This window comes from Carlito syrichta, unplaced genomic scaffold (assembly GCF_000164805.1).
Source record: "Carlito syrichta isolate Samal-C Ts95f unplaced genomic scaffold, Tarsius_syrichta-2.0.1 Scaffold222500, whole genome shotgun sequence".
NCBI classification, from domain to species: Eukaryota; Metazoa; Chordata; class Mammalia; order Primates; family Tarsiidae; genus Carlito; species Carlito syrichta.
Genome location: NW_007166596.1, coordinates 245062 through 262638, shown reverse-complemented (window position 1 = coordinate 262638; position 17577 = coordinate 245062). Strand labels below are relative to the sequence as shown.

At 38.8% G+C, this 17577-nt stretch overlaps 1 protein-coding gene across 1 annotated transcript in view; it reads left to right on the top strand.

The window, feature by feature from the left end:
* The window catches only part of MLLT3 (MLLT3, super elongation complex subunit), a 122479-nt gene extending 110715 nt beyond the window's left edge, over positions 1-11764 (top strand). Inside the window, exons 8-10 of the mRNA XM_021709425.1 lie at positions 1088-1159; positions 2288-2359; positions 10267-11764. Of these exons, the coding sequence (XP_021565100.1) occupies positions 1088-1159; positions 2288-2359; positions 10267-10398 (276 nt within the window). The 3' untranslated portion in view covers positions 10399-11764. The remainder of the gene's footprint in view (positions 1-1087; positions 1160-2287; positions 2360-10266) is intronic.
* The last annotated feature ends 5813 nt before the right edge of the window (positions 11765-17577 follow it).

Sequence of the window (17577 nt, the reverse complement as noted above, 5' to 3'; positions counted from 1 at the left end):
CATTTGTAAAATCTTCTTTATGCATGGGAATATGGTAGACCTGTGAACAGAACTGTGATTATGTTAAGGTAGAAAATGGGTAAAGAGAAGTATGATAGGAATATGAGTCTTCTTAAAATAAACAAGTTCTTTATTTGGCATTTTAATATTAGTCTCCAATTATAACAGCTCACTTGATAATGAGTTATAATGAAGAAAACAAATTACTTTTTTTTAATGTTTATACACATTTGTAAGCATCATTAGGAAATTTAGTGGTCCTCAGCTTTTTCAGGTGAGGGCTTGAAAATATTTCCCTCATAATCCTCAATTTTGAAGGTGCTCTCTAGGAAATCAGCTGCATTTACTTATTTATTTTATTTACTTTATTACTTAGAAACATAGCTCCCCACCAAAAGCTTCTGAACAGTATGCAGAACTACTATTCATAACTTGAGTTGTAATTGGTCCAGAAACAAGGAAAGGCACTTGCCATTTTACCGTGAGTAAACATGTCATTTCTTAAAGCAGAGAAGACAGTCCTATCTCTTTATTTCTTGAGTTGGAGGATCCCAAATTGGGAGCAACCTGTGTTACTCATGGCCATCTTCGTTTCCAAAGCTGCATCCATCTAGTGGATATGAGTAACTTTTAGAATCTGAAAGTCAGGTGCTAAAAAGGGCATTTGAGTGTTTGTTTTTAATCATCCCTAGCATACTGAGCACTGGTAGTCATGCTGAAACAGCAGAATGAATAGGAAAAAATTCTTGCCAGAGGGGACTATAATCTCAGTATTACTCAGCTGCTGTGCATATGGTGAGAGTGTTGTGGCAAAAGAGAAGCAGCCTTGGAAGCTTAGATCAATTTCCTTATCATCCACTTGTTTTTTTAAGTTCTACTGCTCTGACTCAGCATTTCAGATACAAGTAATTTATTTTCCAAGAGAAAATAAGATGGGAAGAAAAGAAAGAAGATGTATAGAGGAGAAACACTGTTTGGAAAGTGATGATATTATACATCTCATTCAGGGAGTGCCTTTGTTTATGTGGCTGGTTAGCTAAGAGGTGCTTGAAATGAAATTTAACGCAGTGTTCTCTTTGATCCCTAGATTCTTGAAGTGAAAAGTCCAATAAAGCAAAGCAAATCAGATAAGCAAATAAAGAATGGTGAATGTGACAAGGTAGGTTTCAAGTCTGTTTACTAGGAGAGCGGCAACACTGACACGTCTTTCGTTTCTTGTGTTCCCCTTGATCATTCTTGCTGGCTCTCCTTTCATTTTCTTCATCAAAGTGCCCAAGATGCCCAAATGATGAGTGCTTCATCCTGATGCTTTGTAGTTTATTTTCCATGTCTTGCTTAGATCTTCAGCATTAGGCTTGGCCTTATGCTGTCGTTTGCCACCATGCCTACATTTCCAAGAGATTTCAGGCATGTTGAATTGAGAGGTTAGAGAACTGTGGTAGAGGTAGCAGGTTAAGGAGGTGAGTTTACTCAGTGCAGGTGAGCAAGACATCTGACCCTAGCGCAGTGTGTTTTCCCAGTGTGTGTGCCATGCATCTGAAATCTGACTGCAAGGCCTGATGGAGGTTAAGTCACCTGATATGGGGAGGGCCCTAACATGCTTTGTAGGATCAGGGCAGACCTCTCTAGTACTTTACAAGTCTTTCCTTGCCTTTATTGCAAATAGTGCTGGGGGCACCCAAATTGTTATGCTAACAGACTCATGAGTCTGAGCATATGGAAAGAGAAGTACTCACTCTGTCCTTCCTCGGAGCGCCTCACAAACCAGATGCTAATTTAAATAGAGACCTTGGTTTGTCATGGGACATTCTTCTGTTCTTCTAACACTTGCTAACATTTTTTGCTAGCAATGTTTGGTATTATCAGGAAAACTTTTTTTTTAAAAAAAGAATTTGTCCTGACATAATTGTCCATAAAGTGCATTGATGCTTCCATATTCAAATTTCCCTTTTTTTGTTGCCTGTGGTAACATGTTTAGCACTGAATTCCCCTCCTCTATGGAGAGAGATTGTTGAGGAAGGTGAGTCTATGCACCTGGATTTTAAGAACAAATATGTGCAAGAATTTCATGCCCCCTCCCTTTTTTAAAGCTGACTTGATGAAGATAATGGTCAGTCCAAGAGAGACTTGGTCTGCAAAGGCCCTTGGGCACCGAGTCCACACAGCCTGGGGTAGAGTGGTAGAAGGAGGAATTTCCAGCTGTTGCTTGTATGTTCTTACTTACTCACTTATTTTTGAACTCCTTCTTAAAAGGCTTGTTCTTTTGGCGGGTGCTCTTCTCTTTCAGGCATACCTAGATGAACTGGTAGAGCTTCACAGAAGGTTAATGACGCTGAGGGAAAGACACATACTGCAGCAGGTGAGAAATGCTTTTTAGCACCACCCTTTCCAGAAACTTCAAGGCCTCTCTTGTCCTGGGCTAGTGTGATAGCTATCAGAAATGGGCTGAAAAATACCACCTGGAAAAGCACTGGGGGAGGGCTCTCATTTCTGAGTCCACCCGAAAATCTGCTTTGGAACTCTGTGGTGATGATCTCCCTCTCACGGTCCTTTGAATGATGAGAACAGAGCACTTTTGGAGGTGATACTATAAACACAGTGATCCTTCAGCCTGTTGATGTCATAATGTGGGCTGAGGGAGGGGACAGTAGGAATGCAGAAACCTTTGGGGCCAGGCTTCTGGGTTCGTGGGAAAACAGTGATAAGAATTTGAGTCAAGTGTTGTAAACATTTGTGATTCAATTTAGCAACCCTTTGCCAGTGCTGTTCTAAGGAAAATAAATATTTTCTCCATTTCCCTTATCTTATTCAATGTACATTCTATTATTATGAACTCAACTGTGGAATACTTGTAGAATTGAGAAACTTCTATTAGCACAATTTGATGTTTTGAGAAGATAAGAAGGGTGGTTTTTTTAGTTTTTATCCCGTTACAGTGTATGCCTCTATTGCACCAGTGACTATTGATAAAATAATTTTTTTTAACACCCAAAGAGAAGGATGTGTGTTCTAAATTCCGGACAGATTTGTAGATAGTTTCATTGTTTGAATTTTTTTTTTTTACTACGTTCAAAAGACTTGAAGTTAGTACTTAATCTACCCCAGCTGTGTGTGGGTTTCTTTTTCTTTCTTTTTTTAAAAAAACATTTAATGGCTGATGGTCACATTTATATTCTGTGTACATTTTTGCTTAAATCTAAAAATATGCGGTCTCAAACTTGCCAAGTTTTCTGATTGGCCTGATAAGCTTTTAACCATACTAGAGTTTTAGGTCTGAACAAAAGTCTACAGACTTGTGATTCTTAACTGTGGACAAGTTACATTTCTTACAGTTCCTTTTAAGTTAGTGTGAGCAGGATTTGACTGGCTTAACCTAAGTCACAGTCTAGTACGTTGCTAATATTTATCTTCAGCCTTCTTTTGTAGAACTGAAAATTGTTTTATCTGTCATTTACCAGTGATTTGGGGCTGACTGACTGAATGCTGATGGTAAATCTATTGGCTAATTTTTCTATCCCTTTCTGACACTAGCTCTGAACCACTTGTCCAATAAAGCTATTAATGCCCAAGCTGGGCCCAAATAGTGATTCTCATAGGAGGGTGAAACAGATGTTTAGGCAGGGTTGGAGCATCTTCACAAAGAAAGCCCAGTCAGTGAGTCTGTGATACTAGGCCACTGGGCAGGTATTACCTTGGGGTGTCATTGGCATTCCCAGTTTAACATTGTCCTTCCTTTTGACCTTTGAAAGAATTGTGAAGGAAGGTGGCTTACCAGAGAATTTCATCCCAGTGGATTATTTTAGTATTCTAGAGGGAAAGCGTAATATCTATGAATTTTTAACCTGGCATAAAGGCACTCCAGGGCACACAGCACTTCACCCTAATTGCATTCCCAGGCCGGTTGAAAGCTCTCAGTCTTTGGCCTTTTGCCTTGTAATGCAGCTGAGGCTTGTGATTATGATACCATGATGCATGTCCTGTCACGGTTTACTGCTTAATTAATTCCTTTTGTAAAACATAGCACTATTGAGAACTAATGTTATTCTCCACCTTAACGGCTGCTCATCTCATGGAATGCATTCCATAAAGTCTACGTATCCTCTGCTATGCAGACTTGAACACCTGAAGTAGAGTTTCTGGTGGACCCAGGATCACATCCTGGTCCTTCGCTGATAAATGCATCCTATCCAACTATCTGGTCTGACAATTTTATTTGGCTCAGACAAAGGGGCTAATAGCTTTGTTTTACTCTGGGGCATACAGTCTTGGCATTTAGTGTCTAGTTTAATGAACAGAAAGCATTGCATCAAAGAGTCTGTGTTCCCAAGCCACTTTTCCATAGGGTATAAACACAGGAGAGTGGTCGCAGTTACACCAAGGGACTTGAATACTTAGGACTGATGAATAATTTGATTCCTCTTTAAACTACGTTCCACATTTTTTTGGAATGTGTGGTTGAGCACATCTAACCTACCCAGCAATTCAGCTCTAAGCCTAGATTTGTACCCTAGTCTGGAGGGGAAAAAAAAAACTCTGCAGGAAACCAGGTTTTCTTAGAGGACAATTCAGCAATTTAGAAACCAGTTCTTACTCTTTTAGAATTGTCTTCAGGGAACGGGGAGTGAGTGGTATATTGGAGCATTCCTTCTAACAACACAGAGAACCCTCCCTGAGAAGTGTTCTGCTGAAAATGAGTTTCTCTGTCCTGGGAAATTACCTGTCATATCTTAGCACCCCTTGTAGATTTGAGCCTGGTGACCTGCCACTTAGCCCAGGTTAGGGCACACGTTATCATAGGGTTGACAGTGCTTTCCAGTCCACAGCAGAGGCCATTCTACAGGAAGACCTAAGTTATCCCAGCCCTGACTCCAGTCTAGGCAGAAGTAGTTCATTAGTTCATTACTTCCCATCAGTCAAGAGGCTGCTTTGGATGGAAAGAGCATGGTTTTTAAAAATATAATCAGACTAAAACCAATGCATTCACCTTTTCATCATTAAAAACCATAGTCGGGTGAGGAAGCCGCAGATGTAACAAGTGGACCATATCCTGTTTAAAACAAAAGACAACTGGCAGCCTACATGGTTAGGGAGGATTGAGACATCTTCACAACGAAAGTCCCTTCGTTGAGATCATGATACGAGGCCACTGGGCAGATCTTACCCCTAAAAGCCTTACATGCAGGAAATGATCCATCAGGAATGTTTTCACAACAACCTTTGTCTGAAGAATGAGTTAAGCAGTTTACACACTGTTCCTTTTCTAGTACCCGTGTGTACCCTGTTGCCTGCTTTTCTTATCTACAGTCACTCTAACTTCTATTATTATTATTTTGGAAGGGGATTATTTACTGCAGGATGATGCAGGGTGATGCCACCAAGGCCAAACCTCACTACATCAGCAGAGAGGCTGTTCCTTTAGAAAGGCAGAGTGAAGCCGGGCTCGGTGGCTCAGCCTGTAATCCCGCGCCTTTGGGAGGCCGAGGTGAGTGGATTGCCTGAGCCCGCGGGTTTGAGACCCGCTGGGCAGCGAGACCTCATCTCTACAATAAATCAAAAAATCAGCCGGGCGTGGTAGCGCATGCCTGTAATTCCAGCTACTTGGAAGGCTGAGGCGGAAGGATCGCCGGAGCCCAGCAGGTCGAGGCTGCGGTGGCCGGGAGCGGCCACTGCACTCCAGTCTGGGCGACAGAGTGAGACTCCAACTCAAAAAAAAAAAAAAAAGAAAGAAAGGCAGAGTGACATTCATTGGGCACTAACAGGGTGTTTTCAGGCTTTGTGGCCTGTGTCATTGGAATAAAGCATGTTAATGTTGTGTTTCTATGTTCTAACTATCAGGACTCCTGGAAAGGAATGTGCCCTTATTTTCCTTTATGGAGCCTTTACTTAATTGAGGACATGGGTACATGCTCTAATAATTCAAATCATTAATGCCATTCCCTTTGGCAAATAGTCCCGAACTCCCCAGCTGCTGCTACCATGACTGTGTTAAGGCTGTCTCTGCATCTACTTTGATGTATTCTTATGGGCTCCCATAAAAATGCAGAGCTCATTTAGTTAGATTTATCAGATATTCTTGATATCTTTGTGTGTGGTAGCTGCAGGCAGAGTGGGGCATGCTGGTGGTGGAGGAGGTGTGAGAATGGTGATAGAAGCAGGGAAACCTGCAAGATAGTGCAGTGCACTAGCGATGCCTGGACTGAATTTCCTAGTGGGCAAATGTATGTATTTGTTTTAAAATTATGTGGCTTTTTTTTAGGAGGAGTTTTTATTGCCTAGTTTACTTATTTGTCGTTAAGTAATTAGAGAGCAACTATGTTGAGTCATAGAAAATGGTTTTCTTAAAAGGGCAACTTACCTGACATTTTAAAATGAAAATGCAGGGCTCTACTTCTGTTACCCTTCCATTGCAATCTTAGACCATTATGGGAACTACTTGCCTTCGTCTACTCTTCTCCCGCCTCCTCGTCTCCCTGTACACTAAGTCCCCTATATATGAACCTTCAAATTGCAGACTTTCAAAGATGCAGATGGGTGTTCGCTTGTCCAGTCATGTAAGTTTGTTCATGTGTTTGGTGTATATTGTTACATGCGTGTAACCTCTACAAGTGGTTGTGCTTTTGCGTACTGTACAGTACTGCAGAGAGTACAATAGTACAGTATCTTTATTTCAAGCCCAGGATGTCCAGAAGCAAGTAGAAAAGCAGCAGTGATGTAGCTAGTAGCCGATTGTGTTAGTTGGGTACCTGGTCTAACTTTGTTGGACTTACGAACAAGCTGGACTTACGAACGTACTCTTAGAACTCATTCGTATGTAGGGGACCTCCTGTATGCTTTTTTTATTTTTTGTGATCCAAGTCTCAGTTTGTCACCCAGGTTGGAGTGTAGGACATGATTACAGCTTACCGCAACCTCCTAGGCTCAGGTGATTCTGCACCTGACAAATTATTTTTTTTAATTTTTGTAGAGATGAGGTTTTGCTATGTTACCCAGTCTGGTCTTAAACTCTTGGGCTTAGTAATCCTCTCACCTTGGCCTCCCAAATTGCTGGGATTATAGGCATGAGTCACCATGCCTGGCCACTCCCTGTATACTTATTGGAATTTTTTAAATTTAAATAGGCTTTTCTAAGTTGTAGTTTCTGCCATTTTTCTTGCTTTATTTACTTTAGTGCAAATGGCTACCAGTCATGGAGGGGGGCCACTAAATCTGATAATTCATCTGCTGTTTAGTTACCCCCCAGATAATTAAAGTTAAGCTTATAAGTTAATTATAATCATGTTACCCTGATTTATATAGCAGTTTACAGTTTATAAGGAAGCTTTATTTACCATATCTTATTTGATCCTCTGTATAACTTTGTATAACTAGAACAGGTAGCATTATCCCAGTTTTTCAGATGAGAAAACTGAGGATCAGAGGTTATGATGTTCTGTCCTATGCCAAAGAGTGCAGAATCAGAACCTGATATGCAGAATTCAATATTCTATTCCAAATGTTTTGTCAATTACCTAGTGGCCAGCTGGTTGCAAAGAGGGATCAAACTCTGGTCTACTTGTCATTGCCTCCATTGTATGTATTTGAAATTACAGAAGTTCTAATGCGGCTATTTGTTTCTATCCTGAAATTTACACATTTTCACTAGATCTATAGCATTTCTACACAGTGTAGCCAAAAAAAAATTACTCTGAAAAACACATATGCTTTATTCAATCAATGTTAATAAGTATTTGGTAAATATCTGATTGGCACAATAGGTCTGTGTGTGGGCTAGCTTTGAGTGTGTTTCTGTAGGTAAGTGGGTATGTAAGAATCCAAAGTTCTATAACTATTAACAAATAAATGTCAATTTTAGGTCGTTTGGTGTTAGTAATAAGATATAGTATTTGATAATTTTTTACATGAATGTATACTTTAACTATAATTGAATATACTCCCTTCTGGTAATTTCTTGATGCATGTAACAGAATCCTGGATCTAGTGGCTTAAGCAAGTTATGTTCCCTGTCAGCTCCCTCCTCACCATATAGCAATAGACCTGGAGGTAAGTAATCCATGGTCCATGTGGTGGCTTAAAAGATGCCAGTGTAGACACAGACTTGTTGTCTTCCTGCCCTGCCATCTTTCATGTGTTGCACCATCTTCTTGATGGAAAGATACCTGATGCACTTCCAGGCATTGCATCTCCATTGCAGACAGGAAGAAGGACAGAAGGCAAAAGACACATGCATACTGTCCATGCTCTTTTCCTGAGAGCATAGTGACTTCTTACAAATAAGTTGTAAACAGTATTGTCTGCCAAGTGTTACAAGTGGATCTGGGGAAGCAAGCATTTTAGCTGGGCATGGAAAAAATCTCAGAAAATCTGAGAAAATCGGGCTTCTGTGTTAGTAAGGAAGAAGAGATAATTGGATATTAAGTAGTCAGTTTACAGTGTCTGTCATAGTTCCACAATGAGAGTAACTTGTTTTATTATTAAAGTCACTGTTATCTCTAAAAAATAGTTCCAGGCATTGGATAAGGCAACAGCATCTCAACCTGGAGTGAAGCAGTTATTTGAATTGAAGTTTAAAATGTCTTAATGCTTCTGTGGAAGTCAAGTAATACATCAGGAATTGGGAGTGATTTCCATTAAGAATCACTAATCTGTAGGGAATAGTTTGCAAATTTACTATTTTTTAAAGAAAACTATTTGTAAGAAGAAAAAATTAAGAGTTTCAGTTCTGCTGTTTTCCAGCCCGGCATTAGATCATCTAAAACTTTGTTCAATAAGTAAAAAGCTAAATAATTAAAATTGTTCTATTTTTTTAAGTTTATTGAACTAAAAAAATCGAAGGTGATAGAAAGTAACAGCCAAAATTAAGTGGAAGTTTGCCAGATGTTTACTCTGTGCAAATGTTTTTTTCTATTATCCTGATATGAATTTTCCTCCCTCTTCCAAAAAACTTGCTAAAATCAACATTCATCCCTCCCTTTCACCCCTAGCACACCTACTTAAAACCCACACTGCCCAAGCACAGCACCCATTTATGAAAAAAGTTATTAGTACAATAGGAATGGAGAGATGCTCTGTATGATTAAAGTCTCTCAAACCAATAACGAATATCATCCTTTACGTTGAGACTCTAGAAGTGTCCTCCTGAAAGCCAGGGCAAGAGGACAGTAAGTCACCACTGTCATTTAACATTCTTCTGAAAATTGGAGCCAGGACAATAAGAAATGTGGTATAGCTGTTCCAAATGAGGAAACAAAGGTATCCCTTTTCTAGATAATATTTAAAATCTCCTCAAAGTACCCAAGGGAATCAGCTGAACACAACTATAAGTAATAAATATATGTTTTAATTTTTTTGTTGAAGTATAATAAAGCATATAGCCAGATGAATTTTCACCAAGTGAACACATCTCATATAACCAGCACCCAAATCAAACAACAAACAGATCTAGTACCCCAGAAGGCTCCCTTGAGTCCTCTTCCTGTCACATCATCCTCAAGGGGTGGGATTGTAGATGGTTTTTATTTTTTCTTTGTGAGTTTCTATATGTTCTAAATTTCCAACAATTATATAATCGAAAAAAATGATTTTTATGTAGATATATATGTATGTCTTTTACTTTTGTAAAAAGTTTTGTTATTTCCGGGCTAGATTTCCTTACATCTAGTAAGTATAGCCACTGTTCATTGACTCAGTAACTAATTTTTTTTTTTTTTTTTTTTTTGAGTCAGAGTCTCATTCTGTTACCCAGCTTGAGTGTAGTGGCATGCTCATGGCCACCCCAACATCAAACTGCTGGGCTCAGGCTATCCTTCTGCCTCAGTCTTCCAAGTAGCCAGAACTATAGGTGTGCACTACCACGTCTGGCTAATTTTTTGATGTATTGTAGAGACAAGATCGACTAAGTTGCCAGGCTAGTCTTGAACCCCTGGGCTCAGGCAATCAGTTACTAATTTTTAAACTGTTCTTGAAATGTCATCTCCCCACAACCACCCAGTCACTGTAAGATATTCTGTTGATGACTTGAAAGCGGGAATCAGTTGAAAGGGTATGAAAAGCTGGCCAGGCTCTAGTTGAGGATTTCAAAGGCTTAATATACCTTTGACTTACTAAATTGGTTAAGAAATGGTTTGATGCTATTAATGGAGTAGGACCTCCCTGCTGTAAATAATGATATTTATCATTGGTTCCATATTTGACCCCTTCTGTCTTTCATTCTATGCCTTTTGATGTCTGCTGTCAATTACCCACATTTTCTCTTCTTTACTCCTCTAGATTGTGAACCTTATAGAAGAAACTGGACACTTTCATATCACAAACACAACGTTTGATTTTGATCTTTGCTCGCTGGACAAAACCACAGTCCGTAAACTACAGAGTTACCTGGAAACATCTGGAACATCCTGAGGATACAACAACTGGATGCATCAAAAACTATTTTTTGGTTGTGATTTTTTTGTTGTCGTTGTTTATATGAAAACACTCAGAATGATGCAACCAAAAGGGAAAAAATAAAAATCAAACAACCTTCAGCTTTATTTTTCTTTAAAGCCAGTCATCATCTCTTGATAAAGGAGAGGTTAAGCAAACCAGCCTCAGCGGACCACTCTTCTCTCCAAGGAAATCCCCGGGAAGAGTTAGCCTGGATAGCCTTGAAAACAAACAAATCAAACACAACACAAGAAAACTTAAAGAATGTGTTATGGTATCATGTATCTCTCTCTGTGGTGGTTCATTCCACAGGACGAATGCATATTCAACACACTGCCTTATTACATAACTGATCTATTTATTATCGCATACAGATATCCTAAAGTCGTTGAGGGAATGACACCACCAGACATTAGAAGCACTTGGTCCCATGGATGCTCTTTCAATGCAGCGCCCTTGCCGTCCCAAGCCCAGTGACCTTACTTGTATACCGTGCCACTCTCCACCAACTTTTTCCAAGTCCTTTAACCTGTTGCAGTCTGTATTTTCCACCTTTTGTTTTTCCAGTTCCGGGACACAAATTATCAACTCGGGGGACCAAATAGCCACCTTGGTTTTCTATTTTGTGGTCTTTTTCCTGAAAGTTGGGGCCCAGTCCTTGGCTGTATCCATGTAATGATCTCGGACCATGGTAGAAAATGCACCAAATAGGATCATATGAATTGCTGTCTAGCCTTAGTCAATAAACCTGTAGGACTTTTAAACAAAAGTGTATCTGTAAACGTCCTGAATCCAGCATTGTTGAGCTGTCATCAACATTCTCGTGTCTGTTTTACTGTTATAATATTAGGTAAATATGGAAGTAAAGGCATTCCGCAGGATCACCATTAAAAACAAGAAAAAGAATCCTGGTCCTGTTTTCTAAAAAAAGTTGTAGAAATTCTTAATTTGGATCTATTTATTAGTAAGAGTTTCAGCTTTCTTCAGCTGCCAGTATGTTTCTTTTTTTTTTTTTTAACCATAAAAACCTGGAATAAGAGATTTTTGTTTGTTCACATATGATTCTCTTAGACTCTTTTATAATTGAAAAATTAAAATCTTTCTTCGGGGGAAAATTCTTGGTTATTCTACCATAAGAAAGTATGTATTAACTTGTAGATTCAGTGGTTCGTTACCTGCTTAGTCGCTTGCTAATGTTTCCAGAAGGATTTCTTGTGTTGGTGAAAGATGGTTGGGAAGGGGGGGATATTTTGTTCTTGTTGTACCCTTGTTTTGAAACTAGAAATCTGTCCTGTGGCATGCAAAAGAAAGCAAATTATTTTTAAAAGAAAAACCAAAGTACTTTTGGTGTCATTATTCCATCTTCTCCATAAATGGAGAAATGAAAAGTAAGAACAGCTCATCTTCCAAGTTTTTTAACTAGGAATTCAACTGAAAAGAAAAGAAATGAAGAAATACTTCTGGATCCAAAGGTTCGTCACTGGATCAGCCTTAAGAAAGTCTCTATGTGTGCTAATAGACCAGTATCTCCCTTGTTTGTTCCCATGCCAGATGCTGTCTTTCATACAGAGATTAACTAGTGTCTGTACAGAAAATGGTCTTTCCAGACCCATTCTTTTGGGCAGTAATATAAATGCAGATTGATAATGGAGTTATTTCTGCATTTTAAAAAGGGGATTTTTTACACTGTTTCTTTCTAGCCAAAGAAACTATTTTTTCCTTTAAAAAATTATAATACAGCCATGCTCCTTGTAAATTACTTCCCTGAAGCGTCCTCCCAGAGGACAAGTGTACTTTCTCAGTAATGTTGCGATTCTTAATGATAATTGGCATGAATCATACTTGAAGCATTTGTTATGTAGTCCTCTTCTCAATGTGCAATTACAGAGAAATTTTCTGAGCCTTTTTCGACATAAGGTGACAAATTGTGTGGTTTTAGTTGTGTTTTGCTTTTAACTTTACAGCTGAATGGGGAGGACAATGTTTATATAGAAATGTTGCAAAATTCAAAAATCTTTAAAAATTTCTAACTGCTAATTCTCATATTCTAATTAAACCAGGAATTTATGTGGCTTAACTAATATACCTGTGTAGTTTAACTAGAAACATATATGTGTAGTTGGGGCCATTTTTATTCTTATGACTAAATTGTGTGACAAACACTATGATTTGGCAATGTAAAGTTTCTTTGTTCCTTAAATTATTCACCAAGAAATTAGGTAAGCTACAAAGTGACCAAACAAAAAGGATAATAAAAGGGGCAGCTATTATAGTGGTAAACTTTAGGTCTGAAAATTAGACAGTAAAGAACATTTCTTCAGAATATCATAAAATGTAAGTTCATAAATAGATAAAATTCAGAAAAACTTCTCAATCTACTAATCAAGGCAGCAAAATAAATTCTGATAGAGTAAGAGTCACATTGATCTTTTTAAAGTGGTACTCTTGCTCTCATTATCAATTTTTAAATACCCTTTGAATTAATTTCAAGTAGTTATACTTCTCTTTTTTTGTTTTTTTTGAGTTGGAGTCTCACTCTGTTGCCCAGACTGGAGTGCAGTGATACATTCACGGCCACTTCAGGCAATCCTGCCGTCTCAGTCTTCCAAGTAGCTGGAACTACAGGTGTGTGCTACCACGCCTGGCTATTGTTTTTTTTTTTTTTTTTTTAATTGTAGAGACGAAGTCTTGCCAAGTTGCCCAGGATTGGTCTCGAACCCACGGGTTCAGTCAGTTCACTCGCCTGGGCCTCCCAAAGTGCTGGGATTATGGGTTGAGCCACTGAGACTGGCCTATACTTTTCGTAAAGTAACCCACTCAGTTCTGCCACATTTATAAACACTCAATTTTGAAACCTGTTACGAATACCTTTGACACATGTGTACCTTAACAGTGGCTTTGGTTTTTTTAAGCACAAAGGAAAAATGGCAGTTTTCTTTGATATATATATGTAGATGTTTCAAATAAAATTAATTGGGTGAATGTGAATGTGGTTTGAACCAGCCAGCATATGATAAACTTTAATTTTTTTCCCCAGTGATTTGAAGGGGAAAAAAATGTATGTACAGAACTTCCCCTTCCCCCCTGGCTTATAAAGTAGCTTTTGCCTCTGGTTTTGCAACAAGGGTGCATGTTGGGGTGTATGTTGTGAGGTGGAGGAGGCCTTTCTACCTTAGGCTATAACAGCCATGTTAGCAACAAAAATATTTTGCAGCTATTTCATTATCTTGACCACAATCTGCCTCTCTCTCTTAATGTAAGCAAATGGATATGTCTTTATATGCCTTCACGTTGTATCAAAGTAGGGAGTAACACAAAAACTTCAGGTCAGGAGACATAGGTTCCAGGAAAAAAAAGTATAAGAGAGAGTCCAAAACACTTAAAATGACTAAGTATATCTGAATAATTACCTTTTTGTGTAAGAGCCAATCAAATTTGAGGGTTTTTTTCCCCACTAAAAAGTTTCTTCCACCAAAAAACATTTTTGCAGACTTATCTAATCTTAAAACACACATACACACAATTAATTAATACTTGCATATAACATCCCATTTGCCATTTCAAGGCCCCACAGATGTAGTTAATATGCTTGCTTAAGAGAGACTTGATTCTTAAGTCTTTTAACTGTACCTACATAATGGAGTTGGTTGTTCAGTGTTGGAAATGGTCAGTGTCTGTGTTTGGTGGCTTGTGTTCATTTTTCTCCCTGTAGAAGTGATCTGCTCTGGAGTAATTTGCTATGTGCTTATTACTTTAAACCTTTAGCATTTTGTATACTAATGCAATGTACTGTTCCTATATTTATATATATTTATATGTATACACACACACACATATATATACATATGATCAGAGTAATCTTGCTTTGGACTGTTACTCTTAAGCTATGACTGTGATGTAGAGACTGTCATGGCTGCAGTGAATGTTAAGGAGTTAATTCCCGTGGTTTAGTGTAGCATTGGGTTGGAAGTCTACATCGTTGACCTCTTGTGTTTGATAGGATGCTTTTTATTATGTAGGCACTGCCATCCCTGAATATTCCTCGTAAAGATGCATTGAAGAAGCCAATTTAAAAGGAGGACAAAGCCACCGCTGTCTGTAAACTGTAAATATGTATTTTGGCACTTGTACTCCAATATTCTGAAAATAGAGTTATGATGGAAATGCTGACAGATCCTTAATGGTGGCCAGAGCTACCATGCAGTGCAAAAATAAATTAAGTAAAAACGTATTCTTGAGATTAACAGTGCAAGGCCAATACATTTTATAAATCTGTCAGTACCTTTTTAATGGAGTGTGTATGTGTAGTTATATTGAAAGATACATTGTGTATGCGTATGTACATGCTCTTATGTAAACTACAAGGCACACGAGATGTATTTCCCATCTCTAAAACTCATGTTGAAATGTAAGTACAAGTCAATAGAAGTAGGTGTTTTACTTAAAAGCATATATAATCTATTGCAGCACTGTTTTCTTTAGAATGTATAGTCTTACTGATTTGCTAAGAGTCATTTGACCAAAGTCTGGCTTTACATTGTATACAGGAAAAATGAAGCCCCTAGCCTTTTCTCAAGAAGCGATGCTATTTCTAAAGAAGAACAAATGGAGAAATCTGAGGCATCCAGAAAAAGGACAGTGTGTCCAAAACCAGCCAAGGGCAGGGAGTCCACGCCTCATCCATTTTAGATTCCCAATGTCTGAAACCATTTTCCGTGTCCCAAAGCCAGTAATTTTTTAAAAAGCTTTGCAAAGATTTGAGCAAGATGCAATGAGATGCATTATTGGAATAAACTGGGCTACTTATGCATATATATTTTTCTTTTTCCTCCACTACTTTGGAAGGTTTTGTTCATAAACAAAACAATATGCTATAGCTAGACAGAGTCAATCATACAAAGACCTTGCATTTATTTTAGCTGCAGGAAATACTACCTTGATTAGAAGGGAGAACTTTACAACAATGAGAAAAAATACTCTTTTTTTTTTTTTTGGCAAATAGTCCAAGAATTGGATGTGATGCTCTTACTTAGTAGTAAAGAGACTTCAATAAAATGAGAATTTGACCCTATTTTCATTCAGGCTGAAAAGCCATTTAGGGGATTATAGTGGACTCCCTTGTCTCCCATCAGCTAGAAAGTGATTTTATATGTGGAAGCACCAGTCCCAGCTGGGCTGGGGTAGCAGTGAAGCCTTCTAATGACCATACTTGAATTGAGCTGTCTTCCCTTGTTTCAGCATAGGTATTCATTTGCCTTGGGGGAAGTAAGAACCTTACATCTTCTCCACTGTGGAGAAAGAGTCAAGATCAGCATCGAGGGCCCACTGAAGTACACTCACCCAAGGGCGCACCACACAGTCTTCCTCAATGCATTTGTTCCACAGTCTCAATTATGTCCCACAGTGCAAGGAAACCTGAAGAGGGATGACAGATCAACTAAGGCCGGGCCCCCACCTCTCTGGTTGGTAATTCGGGGACTAGTTTTATGTCCAAAAGTAATGGTCTTTTTTTTCTGATTAATAGAATCATTAAGGCTATTTTATTTTATTTTTTGCCAGACACCACCCAAATAGAAACTACTGAACACATTTAAATGCTTCTGCTTTCTTTGCCAGGTAACAGTATCCACACCTTCCTGTTTATGTGGTCCCCTTCTGTAGGGGCATTTCCAGTCTTTGTCAGAGGTGGTTAAATTGTCCTTGACTCTCAGCTTAGCCTCTTGGTCTCAATTTCCCCTTAGTTAGAGAAGAGTAACCCATATCGTCCCCAGGAGCTAGGAAGAGAAATACATGGCACAAATTAAAAAACACTCCAGTAATTATAACCGGGCCCTGTGGCTCTTAGATAACGGCAATACTAATCTACCACCTGAATGGAAAGGCTCCTTGAGTCTGCTTTTATAGTAATCCAGGTGCGTTTCGGGGCACCGGGTGATCTGCCCAGCATAGGTGGCCACCGGAGTGGGGAGATAGATGGTGAGAAAAGGCAAAGTTATTTGCTCATTTTCCCCTCATAATCATGTCTTCCACCACATGCATTCCCCACCACAGAGTTCTGAGGTTTCAAAAGGGTAGAAAAGGATAAATCCAGGCCATTAAAAGAAAATAATCAAAGCTATTGAAAAGATAAAACAAATGAGTCGCACTAAAAGGGCCGTCTGTGCAAGTAATAAGGTTGAAATACTGATACTGATTTCCTAGCCGAACAGCATTCCTCACACATGTGGTTTGTGTATCCGCGTCTGGGTGGGTGGTCTGGTGAGAAGTGCTAAACGCAGCAAGATGGCTTAGTTTTTGAGCAGCGGAGGGAAGCTTTGGGACAGGCTCAGCCCGTGGCATCTATAGTCCCAGGAACATAAAGGGGCTTTCCTTTTGCTTTGTTCCAGGAGGGAAAGTTTTAACTTGGCTTATTCATTTAAATGTGAGTCTCTATTCTGCACAGATTCAATCAAAGGGTAGGAGTGTGTGTGTGTGTGTGTGTGTGTGTGTGTGTGTATGTAAGCACCTCCTTGTCTTGCATCCCAGCCCTAGAGGGTGGGATGTGTGGCATAGAATGTAATATAACTCTCCATTTGTTCTAATGTGTTTCCTGGTGCAAAGCACCCAAAAACATCTCTTGAAATCATTGCTGTTTTAAATAGCATCTCAGTCCATCTAGGACAGGAAATAGTATTAAACTAAAGGCACATATTATTCATATAGTCCACAAACAAAAGCCAAATAAAGATAGGCTTCCTCAAAAGCAAATTTTACTAATGAGAATTCCAAATGAATCACACTCATTTCAAAGAGGGAGATTTTTTTAAGAGAACCTTCTTTTCGGGAAACAAGATGCCCAGTTATGGCATTTGAGAGACACAAATCATTGCCAACTCATGTCTAAAGACGGGTTGCTTCATGAATATCCTTAGGAACTGTTAGTTGTTGTGGTTTTTATTTTAGCTTTCATTCATGGGATATGGATCATTGTTTTCCAAATTGCAATATCTACTTGTTTATAGGTTTATTGTCTGTCTCCCCCACTAAAACAGAAGCTCCTGAAGGCAAACACTTTATTTTGTTTACTGTTGAATTCAGGACCTAGAACAATTCCAAGACATACTAGACACTTGTATTTGTCGAATGAAAATATGAGAGCCTTTGTGGAACACTAAT